The 27,929-nt window shown below is 34.1% G+C and overlaps 1 protein-coding gene and 2 long non-coding RNA genes across 7 annotated transcripts in view; 2 read left to right on the top strand and 1 right to left on the bottom strand.

Annotated features, from left to right (window-relative positions):
* LOC134741220 (uncharacterized) overlaps nt 1-27,929 on the top strand; it is a 257,435-nt gene that overhangs the window by 128,167 nt on the left and 101,339 nt on the right. The gene's annotated exons all lie outside the window — the stretch shown is intronic.
* LOC134741143 (neuronal synaptobrevin-like) lies at nt 61-19,279 on the bottom strand. 4 transcript variants are annotated; one of them, XR_010127851.1, is made up of 8 exons: nt 18,859-19,279; nt 7,613-7,733; nt 5,456-5,534; nt 5,268-5,347; nt 4,879-4,930; nt 4,701-4,804; nt 3,847-3,883; nt 61-3,396 (listed from the first exon to the last, which is right to left on the bottom strand). XR_010127851.1 is itself a non-coding variant. In XM_063673923.1 (7 exons), coding segments are annotated over exons 1-6 (342 nt in total). In that variant the 5' UTR covers nt 18,861-19,279; the 3' UTR covers nt 61-3,396; nt 3,847-3,875. The 4 variants fall into 4 exon arrangements, 2 of the variants coding, with proteins under 2 accessions (XP_063529993.1, XP_063529998.1); XR_010127852.1 differs by having other exon boundaries at nt 61-3,393; XM_063673923.1 differs by lacking the exon at nt 4,701-4,804.
* Nucleotides 22,526-24,014, top strand: LOC134747054 (uncharacterized). The gene is made up of 3 exons (XR_010128284.1): nt 22,526-22,621; nt 23,165-23,303; nt 23,616-24,014. It is a non-coding gene; the product is annotated as an uncharacterized LOC134747054 (long non-coding RNA).

The raw sequence follows: 27,929 nt of genomic DNA, 5'->3' as shown, positions 1-27,929 counted from the left end.
GCTACGAGCGTAGCGCTACGAAAACTTCATCTATAGTTTAGAAAGAAATAAGAGGCACAATAATAATGTTCTAAAATAATTAATGTTGGTTTATTTATTTAAGCAATAATAATACATATAGGTACATAACTTATTATGCTATGTATACACGGTGAATTACAATAATGTAAATATTTACCAAATATTTGTTTGAAAATTCATTAAACTGTTAAGATTATGTTTGATTTTTTAACATTTAACAGTTATATATGTTATAACGTGTTTACATATAAATACATTTTAATAAGAAATATGTTTTAATTACGCATTCTCATAAAAGAAAGATAAATTATGTAATTATTCCTTAAAAAAATTTCGTTAAAATTACACTTCAATATTTTGTTAACATAAGCATCTACTTATAACGATTCAAGATAAATTGCAAATTAGGTACCTATTGTCTGTCAAAGCAAATTTTGCATCAATTTTGCAACCGACAGAGTGTGGAGGTGCCACCACCCCATAAATGTCTAATTCCTATGAAAATATGAGGGTAAAAGTGGCGCGTCCCCATTTTGTCGCTGTAAGGTCGGTGCAGAGTTAGCTTACACGGAATCTTGGTATTATATGTTTATTTTAAAACCGATTTATAATTAAACATAAGTACTGAATATATATAATTTTGGGTAATATTCTTACGACATTCCCATTGAAATCATCATCAAAATGATGGAATATTAAAAAATATGAGATACAGACAAAGTAAGTAGGTATCTACTTATCTAAAAGGTAACGTTTTTTTACCCTTTCATCAATATTTTAAATAACTTAGTGTCTAAACTAGTCTCATCACATATTGAAATTTAATATAAATCCACTTATCATGAATGAAACTGTGTTTGCTCAAACCTATTCACCTTCACGATTCGAAACATTTAAATTAATTAGTTAAAGTTTCGTTACATGTTATTACAGTAGGTACAATGTCATACCCATACACCTGCATGACTACCACGAGTTGGCATTGTCATTTACGTTAGAGACTGCGTGATCTCGATCGTATTCCCTCTATCGCACTAACCCATCAGTGCGAGGGAGACGGACTGCGACCGAGTTAATGCTGCGAATTTTATTATGGGGAATGACAAAATAACAAAATGAAAAGAAAAATGTTCTAAGTATTTTTACCTATTCTCATGATTAGTGGTTTTACATAATTTTACACGATGCGTTTTGAGTCTTCTCACAATTAAATTACCTGTGGCCATATTCGAAGCAAAAAGAAATAGGTGTTGTGTGTAATTGCTCATTTTATAAATTTCTTGTTATCCTAATAATAATAATGAGCCTAAGTAAGTTCAAGATTTAGCGCGTTGGGATCTTAATATGATATGGCCACAAATAATGTCGGAATACGCAACACCAGTGAATAGGTATCTTTAATTTCTGATTTATTGCACCATGTTAGTAGGTACAAATACATGTCAACAATTTTCGGTTCGAAACCTTTTCACTAATGGAATATTCTTATTTTAAAGTAAATTTATTTATAACATATATATCTGGTGTATTTTTTACCTTACCTTACAGTGATTTTTATAACTTCCATTTTCGAATTATTATTAAGAACACCCATCTATCAATTATTAAGTTCAGATTTATTATTTTTTATAACTCGTTAATCAGGGTATATTATTTTGACTGATATAACTGGTACTGGATGTATGTGTATAAAAATATCTCGAAAATGGAGGTCAGTAAGTATTTGTAACAATTTCAGTAGGCTATGAATACTATACCTAAAAAACGACTCAACACGACGTGCATATGCATATCTATTCTTGTAGTTTTTTCTATGGCCCGTTTATGCCCGTCTCAATTCTTATGGCTCAGAAGAATGAGACCAGCACAAACCCAGCGTATTTAAATATAAGTAAGAGAGATACTGGCGCGATATCGGGCCAACCCTGGCCCAGGAGAACGATATCGGTCCTAGGATTGACACAATGCTGAGGCCTCTATTCCCGGCCACAATAGTGTCTAAATCTAAAAACTAATTCATTGTTACCCATACATGGCTTATTATAAATTTCTATTTTCTTGAACTCGACTTAATTTACTAATGACTGGTTTTAATCCAACACTGGCCAATTACCCCAATGGATAAACATTTATCTTTATTAACTTTAGCTCGCTTTTAGCCTATGTGTGGTTACAATAAAAACACCTAATTATAGTGAAACTTTTTACACTTTCTAACTACAAAGCTGTTTTTACATACAATACACACAGAAAAAGATATAAGATACATATGTGTTACAACATGTGGTTATGTATAATTATTTAAAAAATATTGGCCAGTCACGATTACATGAGATCGTAGGAATGAACATTATTTTTTTAGTCTAATTCTATTTATTACAAACAACAACATGAATATTATAAATTTTCGTTTCAAATAGAAATCACCGCCAAGTTAGGTACTATTAAGTTAGGTACTTAGTTTAAACAGCTACAAAATGCCTGTAGACTGACTAAAACTAAGCGAGTAAGCAAACCATTCTAAGTCGATCGTTATTCACATCCATCAAGTTACCCAATTCAAAAGTAATATATTTGCGTACATAGAAGCAGTAAAATCATTCTAAAATGTAATATAAGTATTTGTTTAAGTACTATTTTTCTGACAAGTTACTGAATTTTAAAGGAAAGTGGACCAGAACGACAATGTCAGCTGCGGCTATTCTATGTGAGATCAATATCCATATATTCAACATTTAAAAAGTTTACGAAATTACATACTTACAAGATAGAAACATATTCATAACATGTAGACATTTTATCAAAGAGCAACAGTTAAATTATTCGAAATTGAAAATATGAATTCATAAACATTGGCGTATAAAAATAAACACAATCGGTAATAATGATTATTAAGAAACTTGGTCCGAATAAATAAAAAATAAGGTCTAAAATTTTTAAATTTCTCTTAGGTCGATCTCATTAATCAGATATTCAAAGATGGAAATTGGAGATATGGTCGTTTTCAATAAGCTTTAGGTTGTGTATAGCGTTTAGCAAATTACACTTGTTATTCTAAGATAAACATTTTTAATAACGAAAACTCATCTAAAAATACTTTTCCTAAAGTCACGACAGTTGATAGTGATGTGAAGAAAATACAGTTATCTAAACTTTTTGCTTTGGGCCCGCTGCACACTAAGGGAACGTGAATCACGACTAGAGACTGGACCTAAGTTAACGCCGCACCTGAGTGTACGGTGGGCCTAGTAGAATAAATAGTTTTATGTAGGAAATATTGATATTGGGTTCATCGAAGGCGCTCCCAATTGAACTCGAGGACAGGTAAAAAATGGTGACATTAGGCTGTACGTGATGGAATTCAGTAGAGAGCTTCTGAAAAGAAAAGTATAGAATTGAATAATATGAAGATAGCTAATAATATCAACAATAAAAATAATTGGTATTGTCATCATACTATTGTGTGGTTTTGAGTACCTACTTAGTTGTAGTTAAACTACAGTCGCTACAAAGTGCTACGCCGTAGCCAGTAAATTTCGATGTACCGGAAAATTTTCCTACGCGCGTAATTGCAACACGTGTGACATGCGCCTTAGATGTTTTGTCTTGTAGTTGTAAGTAGTTAACTTATAAAGGATTTTATTTTTCACCCATTTCATGACTTAAAATTAGCCTCGCATCCATCGTCTGTGATGGGAATTATGTGTTTAGGTAGGTATAAACGCTAATAAGATATAATAGCCAATAATTTATTCCAACCACGACAGATCTGTTAATTAATACATTACCGAAGAATAAAGGCGAAGAATATAGTTAGGTACTTACCTCAGCCATCTATCCTCCTTACCCGATGTTTACAGACCTAGAAAAAGAGTTCAAGTTAGATTATCGCTCATCTAAACCACGCCAATAATGATAATGATGATAACTTATAGAAAGACAGATTGTCTGTGTTTCACGATACGTATATGGTCAAAATTGGTGCATTTGATTGACATGACAAACTTATGATGAACAATTTGCAATAAATAGGTATAAGATTATGGAATTATAATGTATTCATTAAGATACGCAGTATAAATATATCCTCAATTTGATGTACCACTTAAATCCTAAGTGCCAAATTTAAGTATTAGGTATTGTAAAATATGATTATTGTCACAAAAGCATAGTTGGGGTACAACTTGGGAAAAGCATTGCATTCTTGGAGAGAATAATAAAGCAATTGGTTTTATTAGTAAACATTAGGTATTTCTTAGAAGTTTTTTTTACATATATGTATACGAAATATAGAGCAGTATCAGAGGCAACAACAAAACGATCGCAAAATAAAGCACGCGTTGTTTACTATTCAAATTCATCCCGTTCACAAACTTGGTTGTGTTAACTACGAGTATGTGCACTGAAATAAATATAAAGGAAACAATGGAATGCTCTGGAATTACCTGCTGTTTTTTCTCTTTACATATGTTTTCTTGGACGTTGAATTAAGTGTGACCTTCTAAAAGACCTATGTACTTACCTACAATATAAATTTGAATAGCAAACTAACCATGTATATAGAAGATATCGAAATGACATTACACATAATTCGTCAGAAACATGTTTTACGAAATGACACACAGATAAAGCCAACATTTAGTTATCATCAACTCAACAACGACAAGACGCCTACTTACCAAACTAGGCTTAGTTTTAACGCAATAAAATAACGTTATACTATAAACATTATAACAAGTTACTTCTAAATGAAACTGCTCCAAAGTTGTTCACACACAGTTGGCTGAAAATGTTGAAAGATTAAGATTAGTCTAATACAGTGATGTGCCGTAGAGTCGGGGTTGACTGGGAACTTACCAATGATCAGAGCCAGGATGACGATACCGATCACAGCCGCGATTATCATCATCTGAAAGCAAAATGATCATGCTTAAACAAACTAACAAATATTAATAAAGGCCGTCATTTATTAACCAATAATATAATCAATTGGAGTCCGAGATTTCTGGACCAACAACGTCACTATTGACAGAGCTGACAGATCATATCCATATAATCGTTTCATAACCAGAAATTATAAACTGATATGAATCGGGCTTCGATGTTTAAAAACACGTTTTAATTAAGTACTGCTTAAATCCAGTACTTCCAGTAGTCGAGTAGGTGTTTAGTTTGTTAGTATTACATGTACACGACAAAAGTAAGCAACATTGGTTTGTATACGACATATACATATTTATATTTACCTTTAAATTCTGCAACCAGAATTTGCTTTTCAGCTTTCCGGCCTGTTGCTCAAACTGTGATGCGCCATGCTGGAGTGCGTCTGAAGTTTAACACCAAACTGAGTTTAGTAAGAAGTAATATTGTGTAAGGCAACAATGTCAAGAATGAAATTAATAATAATCTCTATTAATATACGTTTGTCTATTACCTGCTCTATCATCAAGCTCCGAGAGCTTGGAATCGCGCTCCAGCACCTTTTCGACGTTTGTTTTCATGATGTCCACCACCTAAAATGAGCAAATTAATATTAAATAGGTAGGTCTGGTTCGTTTGCACGTATACACAACTTAAATTATGAAACCTCCCACAATAATTACAACAATTGAAGATTTGGTGGAACCGGTCCTAAATACCTAGCTATAGTAAACACAAATGGCGTTATTCATAAACGCGTTACTGGCCAATTATCTATGAATCGTTTGTCTTTATCTGTCATTTTGACTTATGTATTTGTAAGAAAGGGATAAAACATAATTTAACTAAATCAGGCCCGTAAAGTTTCATGAATAAGGGGATAAAGCGTTTAAGAACATCGTAAAAACATCTGTCATAGTATATTTTTACAGACTTCAAAATTCCAAAGAAAGAGGTTCTCAATTCGGTGTTGTTTTGTTTTTTTTTTCAATTATTTTTTAAGTTTATTACCCCAGCCGGGCTAGCACATGATTGGCGCGAGAGTATCTCGCCGCGACATAGACTACCCGTCCCCCTTTAATTCATACAGTTAGTAAAAGACGGGTAGTCTATGTCGCGGCGAGAGACTGTCGCGTCAATCATGTGCTCGGCCTACTGAACTACCGTAATTTTTTAAACAATTAGGATTTTTTTTGGACGAAAGTATACCTATAGGTACGTCAAACTCTATACACGATATTACTTGAGCCACTGAAAACCTGAGACATTTTTTTTATTTTGAACATCTTGAGTATTTATTTTATAATCCGATAAATATTAAAAAAATCGGCCAAGTGCGAGTCGGACTCGCGTTCCAAGGGTTCAGTACATTACAAAATTTGAACAATGTATTTTTTATGTGAAACGTGAGTGAAATGTCTATAAAAAACCCGTAGGGGTCGGATCAAAACTAAGTAATTAAGTCCGACTCACGCTTGACTGCAATTTCTAATAGGTTTTCCTGTAATCTATAGGTAAAGATCTATTTTGTGTATTTAAAAAAATTTTTAGACCCATTAGTTTCGGAGATAAAGGGGGGGGGAATGGTTATTTTTTGGCAATTTTCTTGAATAACTTCTAAATTGTTTATCCTAAAATTATAAAAAAATATATATTTGAGATTCTCACAATGAGCTCTTTCATTTGATATATAACACGATATAGTTTGAAAAACTTTATTTTTAATTTTCTCATTTATCATACCTCCGCCGCACTGCCGCACTCACGCACTACAATTATTTCACTAAACTTAATCCAGTAATATAACTATATCACTAAACTAAAGACGTATTATAGTTATATTCCTAGTAAGATAGTAATGAATCGCTTTCGTATACGACTCGCTTTCGTATTTCGTATACTGTATGTTACGACATATAATAATATCCCTAGGGTTATAACTATATAACGGCTTTATCTATCGTACTGCGACAGACAGATAGTTAACGAATGTTTGAAATGTCACCGTATTTAATAATTTTTTCGCTTAAAATTTAGTTTTTTCTTCGCAAGTGTGGTGAAAAACATTGTGTGTAACTCCGGAGGTAAGAATATTGTAAACTCGAGTCTTTAATTCCCTCCAGCCTGCACACCTGCGCCTGAACTATAGACCTCGTTTATTGTAGGGTTGTCACTGATATAAAGATAATTCATTTTAATGATTTTGTTTTACTTTTTAATCCAGCTTTACGATTATAATAACTCGATTGTAGATCACTTAGATAACACTATCCTTTCAGCTCAGTGTCGAGAAGTGTTCCATCCTGTATACATTATAATCAATGGCAGACCGTTCTTATATCGATAACTTCTTAAGTCACGCGTTTTTCAAACTCCTTATTTAGTCAATATACGACAGGAACTATAGTTTTGATCTCACCGTACATATAAATAACTTACTAAGCACCTATTCGCGTACGGTATTTATGCAGCGAGCGATGGATAAATGCGACACCTTATAATAATAATCAATAATCTGTCATAAACAAACAACCTGTAGGATTAAAGTTGTTTTATATAATTATAACCGTTAATCAATGTCTGTTTTGGTAATATTTATTAATAAATATGTCGACTCTAACATCGGGTGGAATAAGTAGCTTTTATAGTATAAAATAAGCTTATGAATTACCTCGTCAACTTGGGCCTGTGTCTGCTGGAGGCGACGTTGCGCGGCGATCTGCTGCGGCGTCTTGGGCCCGCCCACGGGCATGTCGCCGTCGCCGGCAGGCGCCAGTCCGCCCTCGGTCGCCCTGTAATACGAGTATACACCAATACATAAATATAACTACTATCTTGATTATTGACAAGCCTTTATACATAATGTATGTCGACTAAGTATGAGCTCGTATAACTTGACCCCGAGATTCTGACAACAGTCAGAGGTCGGACTTATTATACTGAGCCGCCTGTGGCGAAGCGATTGATAGGTAAGCTTCCTGAATAAAAGACAAGGTTATTGAACTAATGTTATGGTTTTTAAATGGTTTAATAGCTTTCTGCATGACTGTTGAGTGCCCGTTATATATTTTTTGTCTTGAATACAGCGGTGATATGTGCCATTTTTGATGTGGGTCCTAATTCCGTGGTGTACCACGGTAATAGTTAAAATGTTTATGTTTACCGTATTTAATTTAAATGGATACTTTAATAAAGAAAGGCTATTACAGAGTAGACGATTATTTAACAGACACACACGTATGACCGGATACCTTATCTACAGTTAAGCGTGGCATATAAGTTATAATTTAAATTTTATAGACCTATATATTATATAATTTTAATAGACCTATATATTCAATGCCAATTATTTTTAATTATTCTTTACAATTTTTTGACTTTTAAAAAGTGTTCTGTATGTATCTATTTTGAATAAAAATATTATGATTATGATGATTGCATCTTTATCCTTTATTCAATTTATCATTTATTTTTATTATATGTGACATTGTTTATAAACTATTTTAAAGTCATTTCAATCTTAATCTATTCACGCTTTGTAAGAACTATTTTCAATATACGCGATATAATCCGTTTTCATAGTTTTATTTTATTTACAAACCCTTCGTAGTTTTCAAAAACTTCAGTACTGAACTTGTAGTTTCTATAGAAACCCTTATTTTGTCATGTTGTCTTAATATTAAGATAATTAACTGTATTTACTTACCACGTAATCATGTAATATTCGTTTTATACTAAGGTTGTAATATATATTTTCGATTTGTTATGAATATATAACTGTATCTTATCGATGACCGGTCCGGCCTAGGTAGTGACCCTGCCTGTGAAGCCGATGGTCTTGGGTTCGAATCCCGGTATTCCCGGTAGGGGATTTGTGTGATGAGCACAGATAATATTTGTTCCTGAGTCATGTGTGTTTTCTATATATTTAAGTATTTATATGTTATATATATCGTTGTCTGAGTACCCATAACACAAGCGTCCTTGGGCTTACCGTGGGACTTAGTCAATCTGTGTAAGAATGTCCTATAATAGTTATTATTTACTTTTTATTTTATCTTATTGTTTACGAAACTCCAAGTTAAGCCTGTTACCGCTGGTATGATCGCATAACCCTCGGTAATAGGATGTATGGAAATCTATTACCGACCCATTCAATATTTGTTTGGGTCGGTGATAGGTTCTTAAAGAAGTGTCTTTTACCGAGTGGTGACATCAGCTGATGGGGTCAATGACCTATTATTATTATTTTTTAACCCTCGGTATTAGGCTTGAGTCGGTCATGAACTAAGAACTGTTAAGAATGAAATCCCGTGAAGGACCGAAAGGAACTAAATCTTTTTGCACGCTCTTAATCGGTCTTTAGGTCCTTTAGTTCAGTGGGAGTGGAGAGCGCTTGACTGAGTGAAACAGTAAATGGATGGAACGAAACGGTTGGCACTGTCCCTGGCACGAGTGTGAACGAGATGAATGAACGACGTGACACTCCTAAGCCCGTAAAATACGGAGGAAAATCAAATATTTTTCATAAATCTGTTTTTTTTTTTTTGTATTGTTAAGGTGTTTTAATGCTTGATATCGACAAATCGTATTGTACAAGTTAAATTGTATTCAGTTACTAAATATTGGAAAAAATCCAATTCCCGGCTCTCAACAACCGAACTGAACTAAAGGAACTAAAAGACCGAACTAGTTCGTTTGACCGATTGACCGAGAGCGGAGCTACAGATAGTGACCGAGCAGGCACAAGCCTACTCGGTATTAAGTGCCAAATCTTGAGTCGGGTTCCTATTACCGATGGTAGAAATTAGCTACTTTTTATACCCTCGATAATAGAATTTCAATTCACGGTAATAGAATTAGAGCCTGGCATTAGGTCATTACCACGGTAATAGAAGACTCGCGTATTTTGGTTTCAATAATTATTTTCTTAAATATAATATAATAAAATGAGTCTTAAAAGTTACGAAGGTGAAAGCTTAATAAACACTCTTCAGTAAAAAAATCCTTCATTATTTGGAATCATTCCAAAAATTTCAAAATACCACGGTATTAGGCGCCTTTACCTTATTTCTGTAATTGTAAAGTGTTATGTGGATGGCGATGTTTAGCGAGCTTTTATTTTCGTACACGTACAATCTGTTAAGCCAGCACATAAAGCTTCCTTTTAGTGGAAGAAAATAAAAGTTCCGTTGGGATCACTGGCGAGAACAGAACCCTGATATAAGATTAGATTAGAAATCTCGGGAGGGACAAACATCAATCCAATTTTAGTATATAACTAAGAATCGCTGAGATCATAAAACTTATTTATATTATAAACTCAAGGACTTATTAAAATAATAAAAATATGGGTATAAAAAATTACATTCTTAATAAATAATAATAATAAATAATAAATAGCCTAGCCTACTAAATACATAGAAAACATCCATAACTCAGGAACAAAATGTCTGTGATGAATCCACAAATAAATGCCCTTACCAGGATTTGAACCCGGGACCACCTGCTTCGTAGGCAGGGCCACTATTGGACAGGTGAAATACCATCCTAAAGTATGAAATGTTCCTGGTTTTATAGTTATATTCCATTAAAAAAAAGTATGAAGTTTGGTTTATAATTGTTTGTATTATTGCCGGCTGCGGCTCTGTTTATGTTTAACCAAACCAATTACTTTAAATGGGTTTTAGATCCCATCGTTAGCGTAGCCAGCCTCTCTAAATAAGTACCAATTTGAAATGCATTACAGTCGTGACCTTTAGAAAGCCATATAGATCGCCCTCGGGTCTCAAGTTTCCTAGGCTCTTCAGTAAACGTCCCCGAGGTCGTTGTAAGTGTCATATGATATTTATCTATACAAGTAGACGACAACATATACATACTTATATGAAGTCCTTGCTATAGTTTTGCTTGGTTTAAAATGAACAAATCTGAATATAAGGAGGTATTTACAAGACCCGATTAAATACTATCCATTCATATTCAGCCAGTCGTTATCGGCTTGACAAACCGGTGATAAGTACGGTACTTATACTATAAGTAACTATAGACTAAGCTAGCCCCCGGAAAATGATTGATAACGAATTACGGTTTCAAGAGAAATGAAACCTGTCCAGTGGATTTTCTATATAGGCCAATTCACGCTTAGGTACATTGTGACATCAAAGTTATGATGGTATTTAAATAATGTCAGCCGCCCAATACATGTAGATACCTACGGACTAGTAACTACGAGAGTTATGCACGTGCGACTGACATCATTTAGATATCCTTTTGATGTAACTTTGAATTGACCTCTGATTGCTAGATCCGGGCATCCGGTAGCTCTTCATCAAGAGGTAAGATCAGACTGACAGGCCAACTACTTTCCAGTTGGACAAATATGCCAACGTATCTACGTGATAAGTGTCGAAGTTTGCTAATTTATAGAAGGCAAGTCCTATATGTATGTATGTAAACACTTTATTGTACATAAGACAGATTACAAACACAATAAAAAACAAAAATATATACAATGTACAAAGGCGAACTTATCCCTATAAGGGATCTCTTCTAGTCAACCTTTGAGCAATTGAGAATGAAACAATAAATAAATCAAGATAGACAAACGAACACTATGAACAGAAAGTAAATTATGGTTCAGTTTCTTATGTATATGTGTTTTTTTTGTTATACTGATAGATATATTGATATTAAAGTTAAAAATAAATTAATTTCAAAATGGATTTAGCACGTTTACACTCTTAATCTTAATCGACGAAATGTGACTTTGGGAGCGTTCAAATATTACGTAACGCAATTTTCGAAGATTTCTAACCCCCCCTCCCCCGTGTAACGCGCCGTAACGTTTTCGTGTACCTCCCCCTACCTAAAAGATACGTAACACCCAAGTGACCATTTTTACCTAAAAGTCACAATAATGTTCAGCGAACTATAATCATAAAGAGCATAAATGAGCGAGCGTGTATGGGAATGTTATGCGAAAGAGCTGTCAGGATCGTAGCAAGTGGAAATCCGTGGTCTCCGCCTACCACTCCGGGAAATAGGCGTGATTATGTATGTATGTATATTATTTAATAGAAAAAAAAAACATTGTTACGTAACGCCTTGCTCCAAACCCCCCTCCCGCTTCTGTAACGCATCGTAACGTTTTACAAGACCCCCCCTCCCCCCAATTGTGTTACGTAATATTTGAACGCCACCTAATTATATGCACCTAGATTCTGGCTTAATTAAGTATTTATTTCTTAAGAAATTGCCACGAAAATTGTAATGTTGATTTATTGTACCTACTATAAATAATAAAACACTTAGGTGTCCATTATCCCAAGTACCGCCCCCGCATAAAATGTACATCTAACAACCGCCAGCGCTTCCAGTTACCGTAACAAAGGATGTATTTTTATTACTTTATACTGTACAAATTGTAAATAGCCTCCCACGCGCCGTCAAATATCAGAGTTTATTCAGATAGGATCTCGCAGCTTAGCACGTGCGCTTCAAATTGTACCTCTATTTATTTAGTATTTACTCAAAGGTCCTAATAATTAACCATGCTCCGTATGTTTTACAAATGTCAAAATAAATATACCGACGGATGCTTTTACAAGAATGTTTTATGACGTGAGCGTGTAGTAATTAATGGTAGTGTAGGCGTTATTTTAGTTAAAAACTAAGTAATTTTAGTTTGGGCTAGAGGTCATTAAGTCTTTTTTTAACACATATGACTTTATTTCATACAGGTGTTAAATTTTCATATACTTTGCCTTTCATACTTCACGGTCACATCAAAAATTAACAAACTATCGGAGTAATAGTAATATTATAATTACTATACTTTACTAATTTATTAATTTGTTATTCTCTGGTTAATGTCAAAACATTGTGTGAATCTCAGAGGGGCGGAGGGAGAATTATATGAGTATTACAAAGTCCACCCTTTGTTTGACTCTAGTTTATCACTCTTATTACTTATATGTTGAAGTAGGCAAGTAAGTACAATAGGCAACATACACACACAACATATCTACATAACATTTTAGAGAACTAAATTTAATAATGCTTATAATAAAAAAAGTTACGTAATGGTATTGCTAACTTAATGCTATATACAATACAACATGTTAATAATTATACAAGGTGTTTACGAGGAAATCGAAAGATTTTAACCACGCTTTTCTGAGGCCAAAAGAAGGAAAAAATGTAATAAGTTTAGGTCAAATTCGCAAAAAAAAATATGTGTATTTGTACATAAAAAGTAAATATTATTGGTAAACTTGTCACTTAAAATGGACTTTTTTTTTTCTTCGTAAAACGTAGTTTTTATAAAGTGTTACTTGTCACTTTTTGACATCTATCAATAAGATTACTTAGACTACGTCCCACAGTGGCAACATCGACATCAAAAATGTGTTTTGCACTATGTAACAATAAAAACTTGTTTTTTTTTTATTTTTTTTATTTTATTTTCTAAAACTCATTTATTTCAGTCCTTAAAACCCATATTACCTCACATTACAAAATAATATGAAAAAAAATCAATATAGCATTGATAAAAAACTTAAAAAATAAAATACATTAACAGTGAAACACAATTACTAGGTACGCTACAAACATGACTATTATATATGTACATTAATTTTTTTTCAGAATTACCAAACATTTTTTAAATTGGGTGTAACTCTGAAACTAGGCAAATTACAGAAAAGTTTATAGGACATTTTAGTCATTAAATATGATCAGGAATACGCTGTTAAAATTATTCGGTATGCTCATGTTACACCGTGTATATACAAAAGAAAGCTATATTTAATCTACGAGTAGGTAGGTAAATTTATCCTCGCGTTGATGCTTTTCCACAAGATATCCACAAGCCTTTGCCCGTCAATTAGCCAATTTCTGCGTGGTCAGTGTCATCACGTCTCGTGTAGTGACCTTGTACTTATTGTCATTCTTTCGCCGACGAAACATCGAAATGGGTTGTCAAATATTTATAATAAATAATGCGTTTTGAATATATGGCACGTTTGACTATTGAATAAAAATACTACCTAAGTAAGATTACCTCTGTACCGTTCAGTCCTCAAAATCGTTAATATATATATATTTTTGTTTTAGAGTTATGGCCGAGTACATATATTTCTGATGGCAAGTCTAAGGTGGCAGCTTCAATACAGGTACGTATGCATTGATATTACATAACTATATAGATAGGTAGGTTATACATATACATAAGGAGTACAAAATATACTTCCATATTTATTTCTATACCTACGAAGAAATCTGTTATTTTTCATTAATTTTCGCATTCCATTCATCTTTGTCATACTCGTTGTTAAACATATGAGCTTGTCTCTTTCTCTTTCGGCAAAGAGGATATAATAGGATAAAGCGGTACGGCGATAGTAAATTTTGTAACCACAGTAAATTCACTGCCATCTATCGACACACTTTAAAACTAAAAATGAAGATTTATAAAAATACGATAAATGTTTTTTTTTACTTGTATTAATTATTTTTATGATTTTGACCCATGTTCTTTCACTGATATGCGTTAAAATTGTTAAATTACAAACGAAACCGTCAACGTCGAGGGCAGTGGCAATTTCTGTGTGTGTTCTGTGTTCTCAAACTACGCAAGTCGGAGACTTTAAGGCCGCTGACATTTTGTTTGCTGTGCTGTGCCACCCTGTAGTCTGTAGTTACGCCACATGACATATGTAACTCCGTATACGATGAATAAAGTGAGGCCTGGATACACTTGTAAGTAGGGACAAGGGTGTTAGAATGAGATAACGATATTCATCTCTCATTCTGTAGTATAGCTGGGGCTGGGTTTTACGTCAGTAAAACTTACAAGTATAATATATCTTGGGATTCTTGGGCCTATGGAAAAAACGGCGCCACACCTTTGGCCTATACTCGGCTAGATGGCGTTGACGACACCGTTTGATATTTAACAATTTTAACACATATCAGTGAAAGAACATGGGTCACTCATAAAAAAAACGAGAAAACATTTATCCATATTCATTTCTTGATATTTTTATAAATTTTAATTTTTAGTTTTAATCGTGTGTCGATAGATGGCAGTAAATTTACTGTGACTACAAAATTTACTATGACAATAACCCTCTATACTATCTATGCTCTTTGCTACTACATTCGTCTCAAAGTAAGAAAGAGTTATTACAGAGCGATATATTTCTTATATAAATAATCGGTATATTTATGGCATTTAAATTTATATAAAACTTTCTGGGCGGCCCTACCAGCTATCTTTGGCACCAAAAGTTTGCTAAATGTGCAGATAAATGTGATTCGGCTGGTCTGCTACAGAACTGACGACTCTAGGACTCTACTATATTATATAGATCACATGCGGGCCTTATCTTATTATACAAATCGCAGGTAGGTAGGATGTAATTTAATTAACCTGGATAAAACCAAAGAGGATATAATAAGATAGAGCGGTACTGTCATAGTAAATTTTGTAACCACTGTAAATTCACTGCCATCTATCGACATACTATTAAACTAAAAATGAAGATTTATAAAAATACGTTAAAATGTATTTAAATACGGATAAATGATTATTTTATTTGCATTAATTATTTTTATATGATTTTGACTCATGTTCTTTCACTGATATGCGTTAAAATTATAAATAACAAACGAAACTGTCAACGCCCTCTATACGAGAGTAGGCCAAAACTAGTGGCGCCATCTGATCGAGAATTAAATTTTCGTGATTTTCGAGGCACGTTTTTTCCTTTGACTGTATCCATCTATTACGGAGTTATATCTATCTTTGATAAAACATAAGTACATTCGATTTTCGATTGTTTTATTACTTACTAGATATATTGTATACCTATAAATATCTTAGGTATTTAGTAGTTAAATTATAACAAACACGAATATTTTGAAATGAAATGAAATGAAATGAAATGAAATGAAATGAAATGAAATGAAACATTTATTGTAATGAAAACATTTGTTGTTTGTTATTTATTGTTTGAAATGATGTAAACAGCCATTGAAACTCCTTTCTTCCTGTATTAAGTTTTATAATCATTTATATATTTAAAATATTTGCGGTTTTTAAATAATGCGGTTATCGCCTGTGTAATTTTCTTATAAAATTTCCTTAATGTGTACATTTGCATATTCCGTTATGGTATGTCATTTTCTCAAGTGGAATAGGACACCAGAAATTAAAGAAATTAGACGTTTACAATGTTTAGGTACATTAAACTGAACTGGTTGAACTTATTAAATAAAAAATATTAAACTTATTAATTAAAATGCCTTTGTTAACATACCATTAACGCGACAGTCAAACTATGATGCTACAAAACTTGATACAATACAATACAAATATTCTTTATTGCTCACCAATATGAAAGATAACGTGACATACAAATTAGGCACTTAACACGTTCACTGCGAAGCTGCATTTTGTCAGTTGCTGTCAGTGCGTTACAACCCATGAAAGTCCTGTATTGAACTTTCTCGCTGTGCGGTACAAGTCAAATACAGCCTGTATGAAGGGGTTTATATTTTACCTAAAATATTTTTACTAAATATATACTTATTCAATTTAATTATGACAATGTTTAGTCTAATAACTAATCTACCTTATATTACCTTCGCCGAAGTAGATGACTGTTGGTTGAGCTTTTATAGACGAATTAATTAACAGGTCAGAATTGACTTGTAACGCACAGCCAGGACGGGCATAGGTAAAAGTGTCGATGATTCAGTAGTGATGGGAAAGATAAACAAACAAATATATCGATTCAATTTATTCATTTTTTTTATTAGGTATGTATTTTTAAGGCAGTTCTTACTAATTTTAATTGTGTATGCATTTTTGTATATAAGATTGTTTTCGTCTTTGAAGAAAACTTGTCAATGACTACACTAACGACTCAGTAAAGTGAAGCAAATTCCCTTTTTTACTAAGGGGCTGCATTGTATACAATCCAGGCGTTTACAAGTCCCAAATAAAATGCTCATCATTAATTTTCTGTATCATTGTAATCCTCTTTTTAAGATCGAATAATATGCAGTCAAATATGAATCATAATATACAAACGTGTGTATTGATAACAGAGTAACAACACTAATGCGCACTGCCCTAATCTGCAGTGCTATACAAGGCCGTACACAACAGGTCATATAGGCCCTGTTCCGCACTGAATAGCAAAAGTTTTATTCTGGTGCGCACAGGTCTTACGTGACCTGTTAATTAATTTATATTATAACTGGTAGAATGTTAAATGACAACCATAGATGTATACTTGACTATATAAAACAATTAAAATATCACAACATTATCGCCTTCGCACCAGGGGGATGTTACGTATTTCGGTCGCCGCACCAGGCGAAAGTCCAGTACAGGGTCAAAATGACCTGTTTCGCAGTGAACGTGTTAAACTATACTTCAAAGAGTCGGGCAGCTGCATAGCCATCAGGTTCAATCGATACGCAGTCGATTAACCCCTATTTTTCTGACCCTTATCGGACTTGATATATGCATATATCTGCATTCACTGGCATTATTGGCCCATAAACTCCAATTGCATTTTTCATTATTGGAAGTATTTGTTGTATGAATATCATTATGGACCTACTTGTGAATATATTATTTATATGTAGTGATCGGTAACAACGTATTAATTTCATGGCAGCGTTGTTGAGTTAAAGGTATCTGTAAAGTAACAGCTGTACGTGGTGATAGCGTTTATTGTAATATGTATTTTTAACATATCTCTGTCTCTGCCTTTTGTATGTTATATTATATATTAATTTTGTTGTTTTTCTTGTTACCTGTCGTGATTGTTTCACCGGATGGTCTCACCGGAAGATCAGCGCTGGAAGTCGCCAGCAACATGCTGAGGTGAGACCATTTCGTGGCACTTTTTCTTTTATGTTTCTCTGTTTTGTATAATTTTCTATTTGTGTGTGCTAACGAATAAATTATTTCTATTCTACTCTATTCTATTCTATTCTAAAGTAAAATTCAGCTGAAATTATTAATTAAGGTTAATAACCTTCATATGAACCTTAATTGACCGTCTCCTTTAAAATTGTTACTTTACTTTAACTGCTACGCTGCCATGAAATTAAAACGTTGTTACCGATCACTAATTATATGTACATATACATATCTTCACATGAAGTGACTCATATACTTACTTATATCGATCGAACTTAACTTCAAGAAGTTCGTTTGATCGTCTAATAGACTGAAATTAATTAATTAAAATAACGAATTATTGTTTTACGCAAGAAGCCATCATAAGGTGGATTGGGTTGCACTCTATTGATGCCCAGGTTCCACTAACCTAATCTAAGATAAATAAATAATAATCTCTATAAAGTAGGTAAATAATCATTAAATAAGAATAAAACGAGTTGGAAACGTGTGTTCGGTTAATGGAGCTGATTTGGCACGTGAGCTCACTTAGCCTCACTTGTCGGTGCTCGTGCTGTTGCTAGGCTTTGGGCACACTTCCAACAGCTGGCAACGTTTTGGCAGCCATCTGTTTGCATTGTTCAACTTGTTTGCAAATAAAACCCTGCTTCATTTTGAAAGTTTATAATAATAATAATTCCGTATCATAGCCAAAAATTTACCTTGGGTGTTAATGTTTTTGTATATTGGCATTATGAAAATGCTTATTTCTACATAAAGTAGCCTTGCAATTAGAAAATTAGATTTAAAGAATTACAAAATTACACGTTCCACAATACGAGTTGCAGGATGGATGAATAATAGAAAGTAAGGTTTTAGCATTATTGAAGTGGCAAGCAAAATATTCACTTTTGATTTATGTCCACTGTACTGAAAATATCAATGTTTTGGATTCAGTGTGTCAGGTAATATATAAGTGTTAATTAGGTACTCACATTTTGCCTGTTTCCGATAGTTTTTCGACGAAAACTCCTTTAACGGTGACGCTGTTATTGATTGGTCACTCTGTTCCAGCCAACGATGTGAATTCACCGATAAATTTTAATTATGCGCCGATATCGTGTCGACACCATCGACCACCAAATGATAGATTTTATGAATGGAAACCTCGCACTAGATTTTCCTACTAATGTATCGGGCACTGTTCTATTTTTAGTAGTCAGTTTAACAGGCCATATAGAGCCTTAATCGCAGTAAATGATATCCGTTGAACACATACAATTATCGACGTACAACTACCCGCTTATTACAGCGGTACTCTTATATAAAATGCGAATTTTCCGAAAATATATTTAGAAGAGAAACCTTCCGCGGCCAGGTTTCTCGATTTGTATGGAAGAGGGCGCGTTAGTTCGCCGTAATATGAAAGCGTTATCTAAAAATATCGTCCCTTTACAGGTTATTTTAACATTGGACCCTAAGTACACCGCAAAGAGCTTAAATTCGTTTAACTTAAAAATTGGTAACTCCGTTTGTGTAGAGGGTCAGTGTGGTCGTGTGAGTGGTGTTGTCACGCCTGCGCCCTGGGGGTTTTGTCGGCGCTAACAAAAATCAATTCGGTCCGTACGTGGGTGTTACGTAATGAAACATGTTCGTGTCGCCAAGTCTGTCTACACACAATTAGTATTAATGAAAATAAACTTGTTATAAGTTGGAATATATCGCTATTTTAGACGTCTTTGAAGATGGATAACATAATTACTGCAACTGTAGATGAGCGTTTCTAACTATGAAATACATTTGATTACGCAGCGTACTACGTAGGCGAACTACACGCGAACGCAAAGCGGCTCGGCGCGGAGCGGGGTGAATCAATCCTTTGATACCTATATAATAGAAGTGTCCTACCCTACGTGGGCGATCTCGTTGCGAACGCGAACGCCTTTTGGGCCCGCCGCGCCGCGCCGCGCCGCTCCGCGCCAAGCACTGATATGTTCTGATTGTTCCTGATCCTGAGTCATGGATGTCTCTTATGTATTTAAGTATTTATATATTATATACATATATCGTTGTCTGAGTACCCATAACACAAGCCTCCTTGGGCTTACCGTGGGACTTAGTCAATCTGTGTAAGAATGTCCTATAATAATAATAATTAAAAAAAAAACAGCAGCAGATCAGTAAAGTTCAGGCGATCACGTGTGTCTTATCGGATGTCTGTACGGGTACCTACTATTCGTAGGCGATGCGTGTTGGGTTGTTTCAAGCCGAGAACCGAACCCGTTCGCCTCGACGTGACATTGGTAGGTCATGCACTCGACCGCTTCCGGCCTGGTTCCGCGAAGACCGATTTACTTCCTGTTCGACTTGTTTAGATTGGCTTGAAATATATCACATCGATCACTTTAATCAAAGAGAATAGATAGTATAGGGGGTTACTGTCATAGTAAATTTTGTAGTCACAGTAAATTTAATCACACGATTAAAACTAAAAATGAAAATGTATAAAAATATAAAAAAATAGGTATACTATATGTATATTAATGATTTTATAAATGTTTATTTTTATTTTTATATGATTGACCCGTTCTTTCACTGATATGTGCTAAAATTGTTAAACATCAAACGACACTTCAACGCCATCTAGCCGAGAATAGGTCAAAGGTGGTAGCGCCATCTATGCGAGAATGGATTTTTCTTGATTTCCAAGGCAAGTTTTTTTCTTAGATAAGAATGTTTGTGGCTATATGTACAGACTACAGTTAGTAAAACTGTTAGCTTGGCACCCCTGCATACATATTTGTATGCAGAGGTGCTAAGCTAATAGTTTTGCTGATTGTACGTTGGACTGGCTTGCACGACAGCAATGAACATACTTTTTGTAGGTACCTAAGAACACACTGTCGAACCACTTTGGCGCAGACCGGACTCTCTCTAGACTTAAAAACGGATTTTTTTATTTTGTCCTTTTTGAAGTCGGTTTCCTTTTTTTTGTATAAATTTTTATTTTCATAACATTTACTATTGCAATATACGGTTCAATTTGCTTGCTGAATTTCATTTTAGAATTGCAAACGATGGATGCGTATATAGGTAAGTATAACATCTAAAAGTTTTACTTGAAAATCACAAAAATGAATAAGTGTCAAATATATTTTATGGGTTTGAGATTATAAAAAACAATAAAAGTTTATATGCTTTAAAATAAACAAGTATTGTATATTTGTTTGATTATTGACATGAGTGTGATTTCATAATTTTGAAGGTTGTAGCTACTCGTACCGTAATAAACAATTACATTATATGTAAAATTATAACGTATAAACTATTGCAATATGTATCACAGAGCATAATGAAATGCGTTTTTGTAAGCATTATTATTGGTAAGTACTTAATTACACTGATTTAAACTTTCACGATTTTTACACATAATTAAATTATATGTATAAAACGGGACTTAATCGCGTATAATAAGGTTTTAAAATTTACCTCCGACGTTTCGAGGATGGCGTTGTCCCCGTGGTCTAGGAGAAGATTGGCTATAGTTGACATCAACATCTTCTATAGCCGCGCGAGTTTTTCGAACTACCTACACTTGATCTTATTTATCAACTTGAATATTTTGCTTGAGCGTCTTAGTGTTGTGTGTCGACAGAGTAACATCCCTGCGCAAAAAACGCGATTAAGTCCCGTTTTATAATTTGGTAGGTGAGTAATAATTACTCAATCTTGCTAAGAATAGATATTATATTAGTGACAAAATACCTCTAGTGAGCAGAAAATCTGGGCGCACGGCAGTGCCCGCGCCAAGTCGAGCAAAACAAAGAGGCACGGCCGTACCATCCTTTTCTCGAAGCCACTCAGGCCATTTTCAACGTTCTGTAATTTTGTGATAGTTTAAGCTAGAACCCTGAATTTTCAGTAACGTATAGATCGTAACATGATTTAGTTATATTCTCAATGACATGTAATTTTAAAATGTAGTTTAAGAATTATTGCATGTCAAAGTTCCTTAGTTTTGTCACTGACACACTCACTCACGATCATCATAATTCTAAGGTACTTCTAGCAGACTCACAAACTCCAAATTTTAAACGTAATTAGTTTTTAGCGTAATAAGCCAATAAAAACTTAAAAATACTGCAATATCAGTCACGTTTTAAAGATTTAATAACTGCACAAATAAGTTTGTAATCCTATATAAATATATGAGATAACAAAGTTACGTTTGCAGTTCCTACACTTAGTCGGTTAAGTATAAGGTACGTTACATTGTACGATGTGCGTATGAATGAAGATGTGTATAATTATAATATGTGTATACATAGTATGAGTATGGTATGGGTATGAGTACACGAAAAAAAGGACTGCCTACACATATTATATATTATGTATTAAAAAATAAAGATATCCAATATTGATACGATTTTAACACCCCCTGGCACTGACTAAAATACCGACTTGGTTTCACATTACATCTCACCTTTTTTGTAGTATCAAAATTGCGTTGCGAGACGTGCATCTTTTTACATGTAATGTTTTTGATGGGATATTATTTTCTCGAGGTCCGTAAGAATGTGTGCAATTGCACTTGTCTTAGAAATTTGTCCTAGAAATTAATTTTATGAATGACTAAGTAGGTACACACATATATTTAATTATGACAGCCGATGTGAAAATAAAATGTAAGTACTTTAATTTTTCTTTCAACTTTCAGAAACTATTTTAATAATTCAATCCGGTCAACATTTTATAACAGTAAGTATTTTCCAGTAGAAAATAGTTTTGTCATATACAGGTACATATACAGGGTGACCTTAGCCATTTGACAAAGCCGAAATGTACATATGCATTAGTATATTTAGAATCAGTATACCAAGTATCATAACAACCGGTGTAGCGGTTAGGAAGAAATTAACAAATTACGATTTTTTACTTTGGAGCAGCCTGTATGTGTTAATAGCTCCTGAGGTAATAAATAGTATGAAACCTTCTTCGACCTTATTGATTATCTTTTTTATTTATGACAGATTCTGACTTTTGACAAATGTCATCATTGCCGCACATTTTCGAACAAGTTGTCAAAAACACTGCCAATGATTAATACAGTGTGTTTCTTTTTGTTGTCGATCATTGGAATTTATTTTTGCTTGAAAATTTATTTTGTTATCTTTTGTTCTAATTAAAAAAATATTAACGTTAGAGCATTCCTGAGAAGTAACCCTACGTGGGATTTCAGGGATTGTCCAATGGGTAAGGTCCCCCTGTATAATATTGGTGTCCAGTATGTTATTATTTCAGCCACTTCATTATTGTGTTCTCGCCGAAATCTGCAACCACACACGGTTAACCGTTTGCGGAGAGGACAAGAAGAATTCCGAACACCGGATTTTTCACGACGAATGTGATTTGTTTGAGTTAAATTGCGACGGTGATAGAGGTTCAATAATTTTTATTTCCTTCTCTTTTTAATTGTTGCTTATCGATATGATTTTTATAAGATGACCATAGGTATAAATTTTAGTTTACACATTTAAGTCATATGTAACAGCAGGACTTGCAGTTTAAGATTTAAATGACTATGAATAAAGTTAATAGTAAATATAACCATGTAGATTAAATTAATTTAATTACCTATTATGAGCATGACTACATAATATGTGTAACTATCTTGATACTAATCTTAAAACTTATTGTGGAAGTCAAGTAGATATATAGCAAAATAATACATGTATGTTTTATTTGTTTTTAGAATTCGTACCAGTTAATTATTCAGTTTGTTTTCAACAAACAATAAACGGAACGCCAGTAAGTATTTATAGTAGTAGCAGAAGATATAATAAAAATATATTGCAGAATATGAAAAAAGAAATGGTGGAAGCAAAGGCGACTGTTACTTTGAAACGGTTTCGGTTAAAGAATCAAACAATCACACTACCTGAAACCACTGTTACTACGACTCCTACTATTAATACTACTACTACTCCTACTACTACGCCCACTCCTACTACTACTATTACTATGACGAGTATATCTACAGTCATATTAAAAAAGGAGACTGTTTGGAGAAATGGAAAATTATATATGAAAATAGTAAAAGGCCTGGAACATGAATATCCTCAAATTACGAACGAGTCGAGTGGATATAATATAAGTATATAGTTGATCTAATAGTTGATTCTCACAACAAAAACTGTCAATGTGCGATATGTTAATATTAAATGTATAAATGGCTATTTATTATTTTAACCAGTACCACAATTTTTGGTCTTCTATAATCACTGCGATTTATCTCATTTGATTGCTGTCATGCACCAACTGGTGCTGGTACAGCGCATACTTAAGAGTCCGCAGCAAGCTCGGTTCTCCATACAAACGTAGTTTTTAGGTTCTCATTTTAAAACGACTTGCTAGATTGCTCTAAAACTTTGTACTTTCTATAGAATAAGGTATATCTATGCCTGTAATTACTTTATGTAGCTTCAGATACCATAGTTAAAAAAATACAGCGAATTTAATTTTTTCATACAAAACTTGTTTTTGCGATATTTCGTATGTTTTATAAGCTGGAGCTATATAAACTACTTACAGGCATAGTTATACCTCATATCATTGTATGTGCAGTTTCATTGCAATCCAACACGTAGTTTTAAAATGATGAGAACGAAACTCCGTTTGATAGGAAGGTGAAATTCGGCCGAGCTTGCTGCGGACTCTTAACCCTTAAATGCATGATTTTTTTCTTTTTGCCTGAAATTAATATATGTCTTACATAATTGTTTACTGATTCAGGGAAAAAAATAAAGAAACATCAATTTTCACTGCTAAACCAGTGTTAGAATTTACATAGGGTAAATCATAATTTATGTAAATTTTTACAATTATTGATAAAAGATCTATAAAAAATCTTATTATCATTAGAAATGTATACTATTTGTAATTTACCTATAATAAAGATTTTAAATATAAATAATTGCAAACCCCGAAAAAACCGCCTAAATTACATACCTAAAAGTCTTAAAAGAAATGTAATTTTTTTAAACTTGAATGGGCACTGCGCAAATTAAATAAATCAACGGAGTGTATTAATTTACGATCAAAATAATTATACAGGCCAAATAGATTTAATCTAATTATGCAAAAAAAATATGTTTTTTGTTGTGTACATACATACACCTCTATTCATTTAAGGGTTAAATCTGGGTTTCCTAAGACTTTCACATAACTAAATGATTCCTCCCTGTGATCTTATAACACGTTCGCTTCTAGTGTAACTCGTGTAAGGTTCCAAAATTGTTATTACATTTATATTGGTTTAGTTTCATGTATGTGTGTCATAATATGCAATTTATTTGAAATATTTGATAATGTTTGAACGACTCGACAATTGAGAACAAATATCAGCGTTGGCTGAGGTTCGAAAATTGGCGGGTCGTTGCCCATGGCGGGAAACGAGAAATTAAAAAAAAAGAAAAAAAAGGCAAGAAAGGAGAGGGTTGGTTGGACTAAAAGGTTTATGATTGTAACGGATAATAAATATAAGTTTGTCCTATACTTATTGTTTGGAGTTTTACTGGTTATATCTTACAGTCAGAAGTGAAGAACGGCAAAATTGTAAGTATACACGCCCTAATATTGATTGAGAATTAAATAGTCAGTAATGAGAGTTGAATGGGTACCTAGATTTTTTTTTGTCAATCGTAGAATATAAACCGAAAAGAAATTATTTTGATTGCCATGCAATTAATCACAATTGAGATTTTATAAGTATAATTTGGTCTTAAAAACTAATGTAGCCATTGAAAATATACGTAGTAAATTATATTAAATTGATTGTATAATCTGGTTGAACAATAAACGTCCGTTGTTTTTTTATTTGTATCAAGTAAATACAACATTGTAGAAATATTGTAAAATCTAAATTTATTTGCATTGGATTTATATAAATTGAATATTTGTAGAGATAAACGTGGTATATCATGACTGGTTGGTCATTACAAAACGTTAGTCATTACCTATTCAGTTGCAATGTTAATTCATTTGCTTAGTCCGAAATTTGGCGAACTAACTGTGACAAGACATTGGAATGATATATATATCTCCATCGGGTTAGGCTAAACTCACGAAAGAAAAGAGATAATCACAAGAATTTCTAAATTCGAATCGCTCCGCTAGTAATCGATTATTATTGTAAGTGTAGGTACAGTACCTAAATACTGTTGAAGGATTATTATGTAGGCTATGGTGTTAATACATAAGGGTAAAGTATAACATCTAGCTACTACTAAAATTTCACCATATTTTCTGTTTAATATTTAAGGTTACGGTAAGCTACAATCATAATGTTTTCTTTCATGTGCACAACTATATATACGGAGATGGCTGAGCAAATGGACAACCCAGATGTCGAGCATCGCAACCTGGCTACGCCTGAGGTCCAGGGTAATAGAGTTGACGGCGCCGCTGCGCGCAGCCGAAGCCACAGCCAGCGTTCGTTGGAGCGCGAACAAGAGGAGTTGGTGGGCGATCAACTGCGCGATAAGGAACTCGATCAGCAGGCAGAGGAATACATGCGTAACTACGAGTTTCGCCGATCGCGCAGCCGTGAACGTCGCAGCCACCGCAGTCCGCGCAGTCGTGAATATCTTAGCCCGCGGAGTAGTGTGCGTCGTAGTCTGCGCAGCCCAGGGTATCGTAGTCTAGGTAGTCAACGAAATCGAGAGCATCGTAGCCCATGGAGTGATCGTAGGCGCGGCCTACGCAGCCCGCGCAGTCGCGAGCGTCGATCGCCATGCAACACGCGCCAACGCGAACAACGCAGCCATCGTGTTCACGGGCATCGAAGCCCGCGCAGCCGCGAGCGCCGCGACCCGTATAGCCCGCGCAGTCGCGAACATCGTAGCGAGCGCCATAGCGAACGTCGCAGCGAATGCCGCAGTGAGTGCAACAGCGAGCGTCGCTGCGAGTGGAATAGCGAGCACCGCATCGTGCATCGTGGCAGTAATGAGCCTCGATTTTCACCACCAACTCGCGATGAACAACGCTACTCTCGCGAGTATGAGCTTCGTAGAACACGGCGTCGCGAGGAAGTTAATTATGTTAAGGTACCCGAATTAAATTCTCGACGTTCGCGTAGCCCTTTATTCTGTTCCAAAGACATAGTTAATCTTATAAATGCGCTTAAATGTAAATCAACATCACAGCCATCGACTCAAGTAGCACAAAACAGTACTAATAAACACATAAATACAAAGAATATCCTTCCTGAGTTCCATCCTTCAAACAAAACGCAACGCATTGATATTTGGCTCAAAAAGGTAAATGAATGTGCTACTGTCTATGGCTGGGATGAAAGGACGACCATACATTTTGCCATGCAAAAACTACAGGGCTTAGCAAAGACTTGGTATGAAAGTTTAAATACAATTTTATACACTTGGAAAGAGTGGCAAGACAAACTAACTAAGGCTTTTCCTTCTGAGCAAAATTACGGCCAAGCCCTGGAGGATATGCTAAGACGTAAAAGTAAGTATAACGAAGAAATTGAAACTTATTACTATGAAAAGTTAGCACTTCTACATCAATGCGACATTTCTGGAAAGCGTGCAGCCGAATGTATTATTCACGGTATCAGTGATAGGACAATTAAATCCAGCGCACTGGCTTTACGCTGTAATGAACCCGAACAACTTTTGCAATTTTTATTAAGTCACAGTAATACACAACAAACTTCTTTGTCACTCGCTTTCAAAAATAAAAATCAAAGTAATGCCTTCTCGAGTTCAGCAGATAGTAGTAAGAATACCCAGTATAACCGGTCGGGATCCAAACCAGGATGTTTCAATTGCAAAGAAAAGGGTCATTCATATTTACAATGTTCAAAACCTTTACGTCATTGTAGTCGTTGCAAGAAAATTGGTCATACAGAGGAGACCTGTTTCCTTAAAACAAATAAGAGTAATATTAAACCTGAACAAACTCAGAAAACGATGTGTATATCCAATCAAAATCCAAGTACAAAATATACTAAGCTAGTAATAATTAATGGGGACCCTTTTCAAGCGTT

The sequence above is a fragment of the Cydia strobilella genome, chromosome 1, assembly GCF_947568885.1.
Source record: "Cydia strobilella chromosome 1, ilCydStro3.1, whole genome shotgun sequence".
Lineage (NCBI taxonomy): Eukaryota > Metazoa > Arthropoda > Insecta > Lepidoptera > Tortricidae > Cydia > Cydia strobilella.
This window is presented reverse-complemented; position numbering and strand designations above follow the sequence as displayed.

Excerpts from the sequence above, each read along its gene's own strand:
- LOC134741143 (XM_063673923.1), bottom strand. Across the intron at positions 5,535-7,612 it reads CACAGGCCCAAGTTGACGAG|GTGGTGGACATCATGAAAAC; the intron begins GTAATTCATAAG and ends TGCTCATTTTAG. Across the intron at positions 4,931-5,267 it reads TCTGGTTGCAGAATTTAAAG|ATGATGATAATCGCGGCTGT; the intron begins GTAAATATAAAT and ends TTTTGCTTTCAG.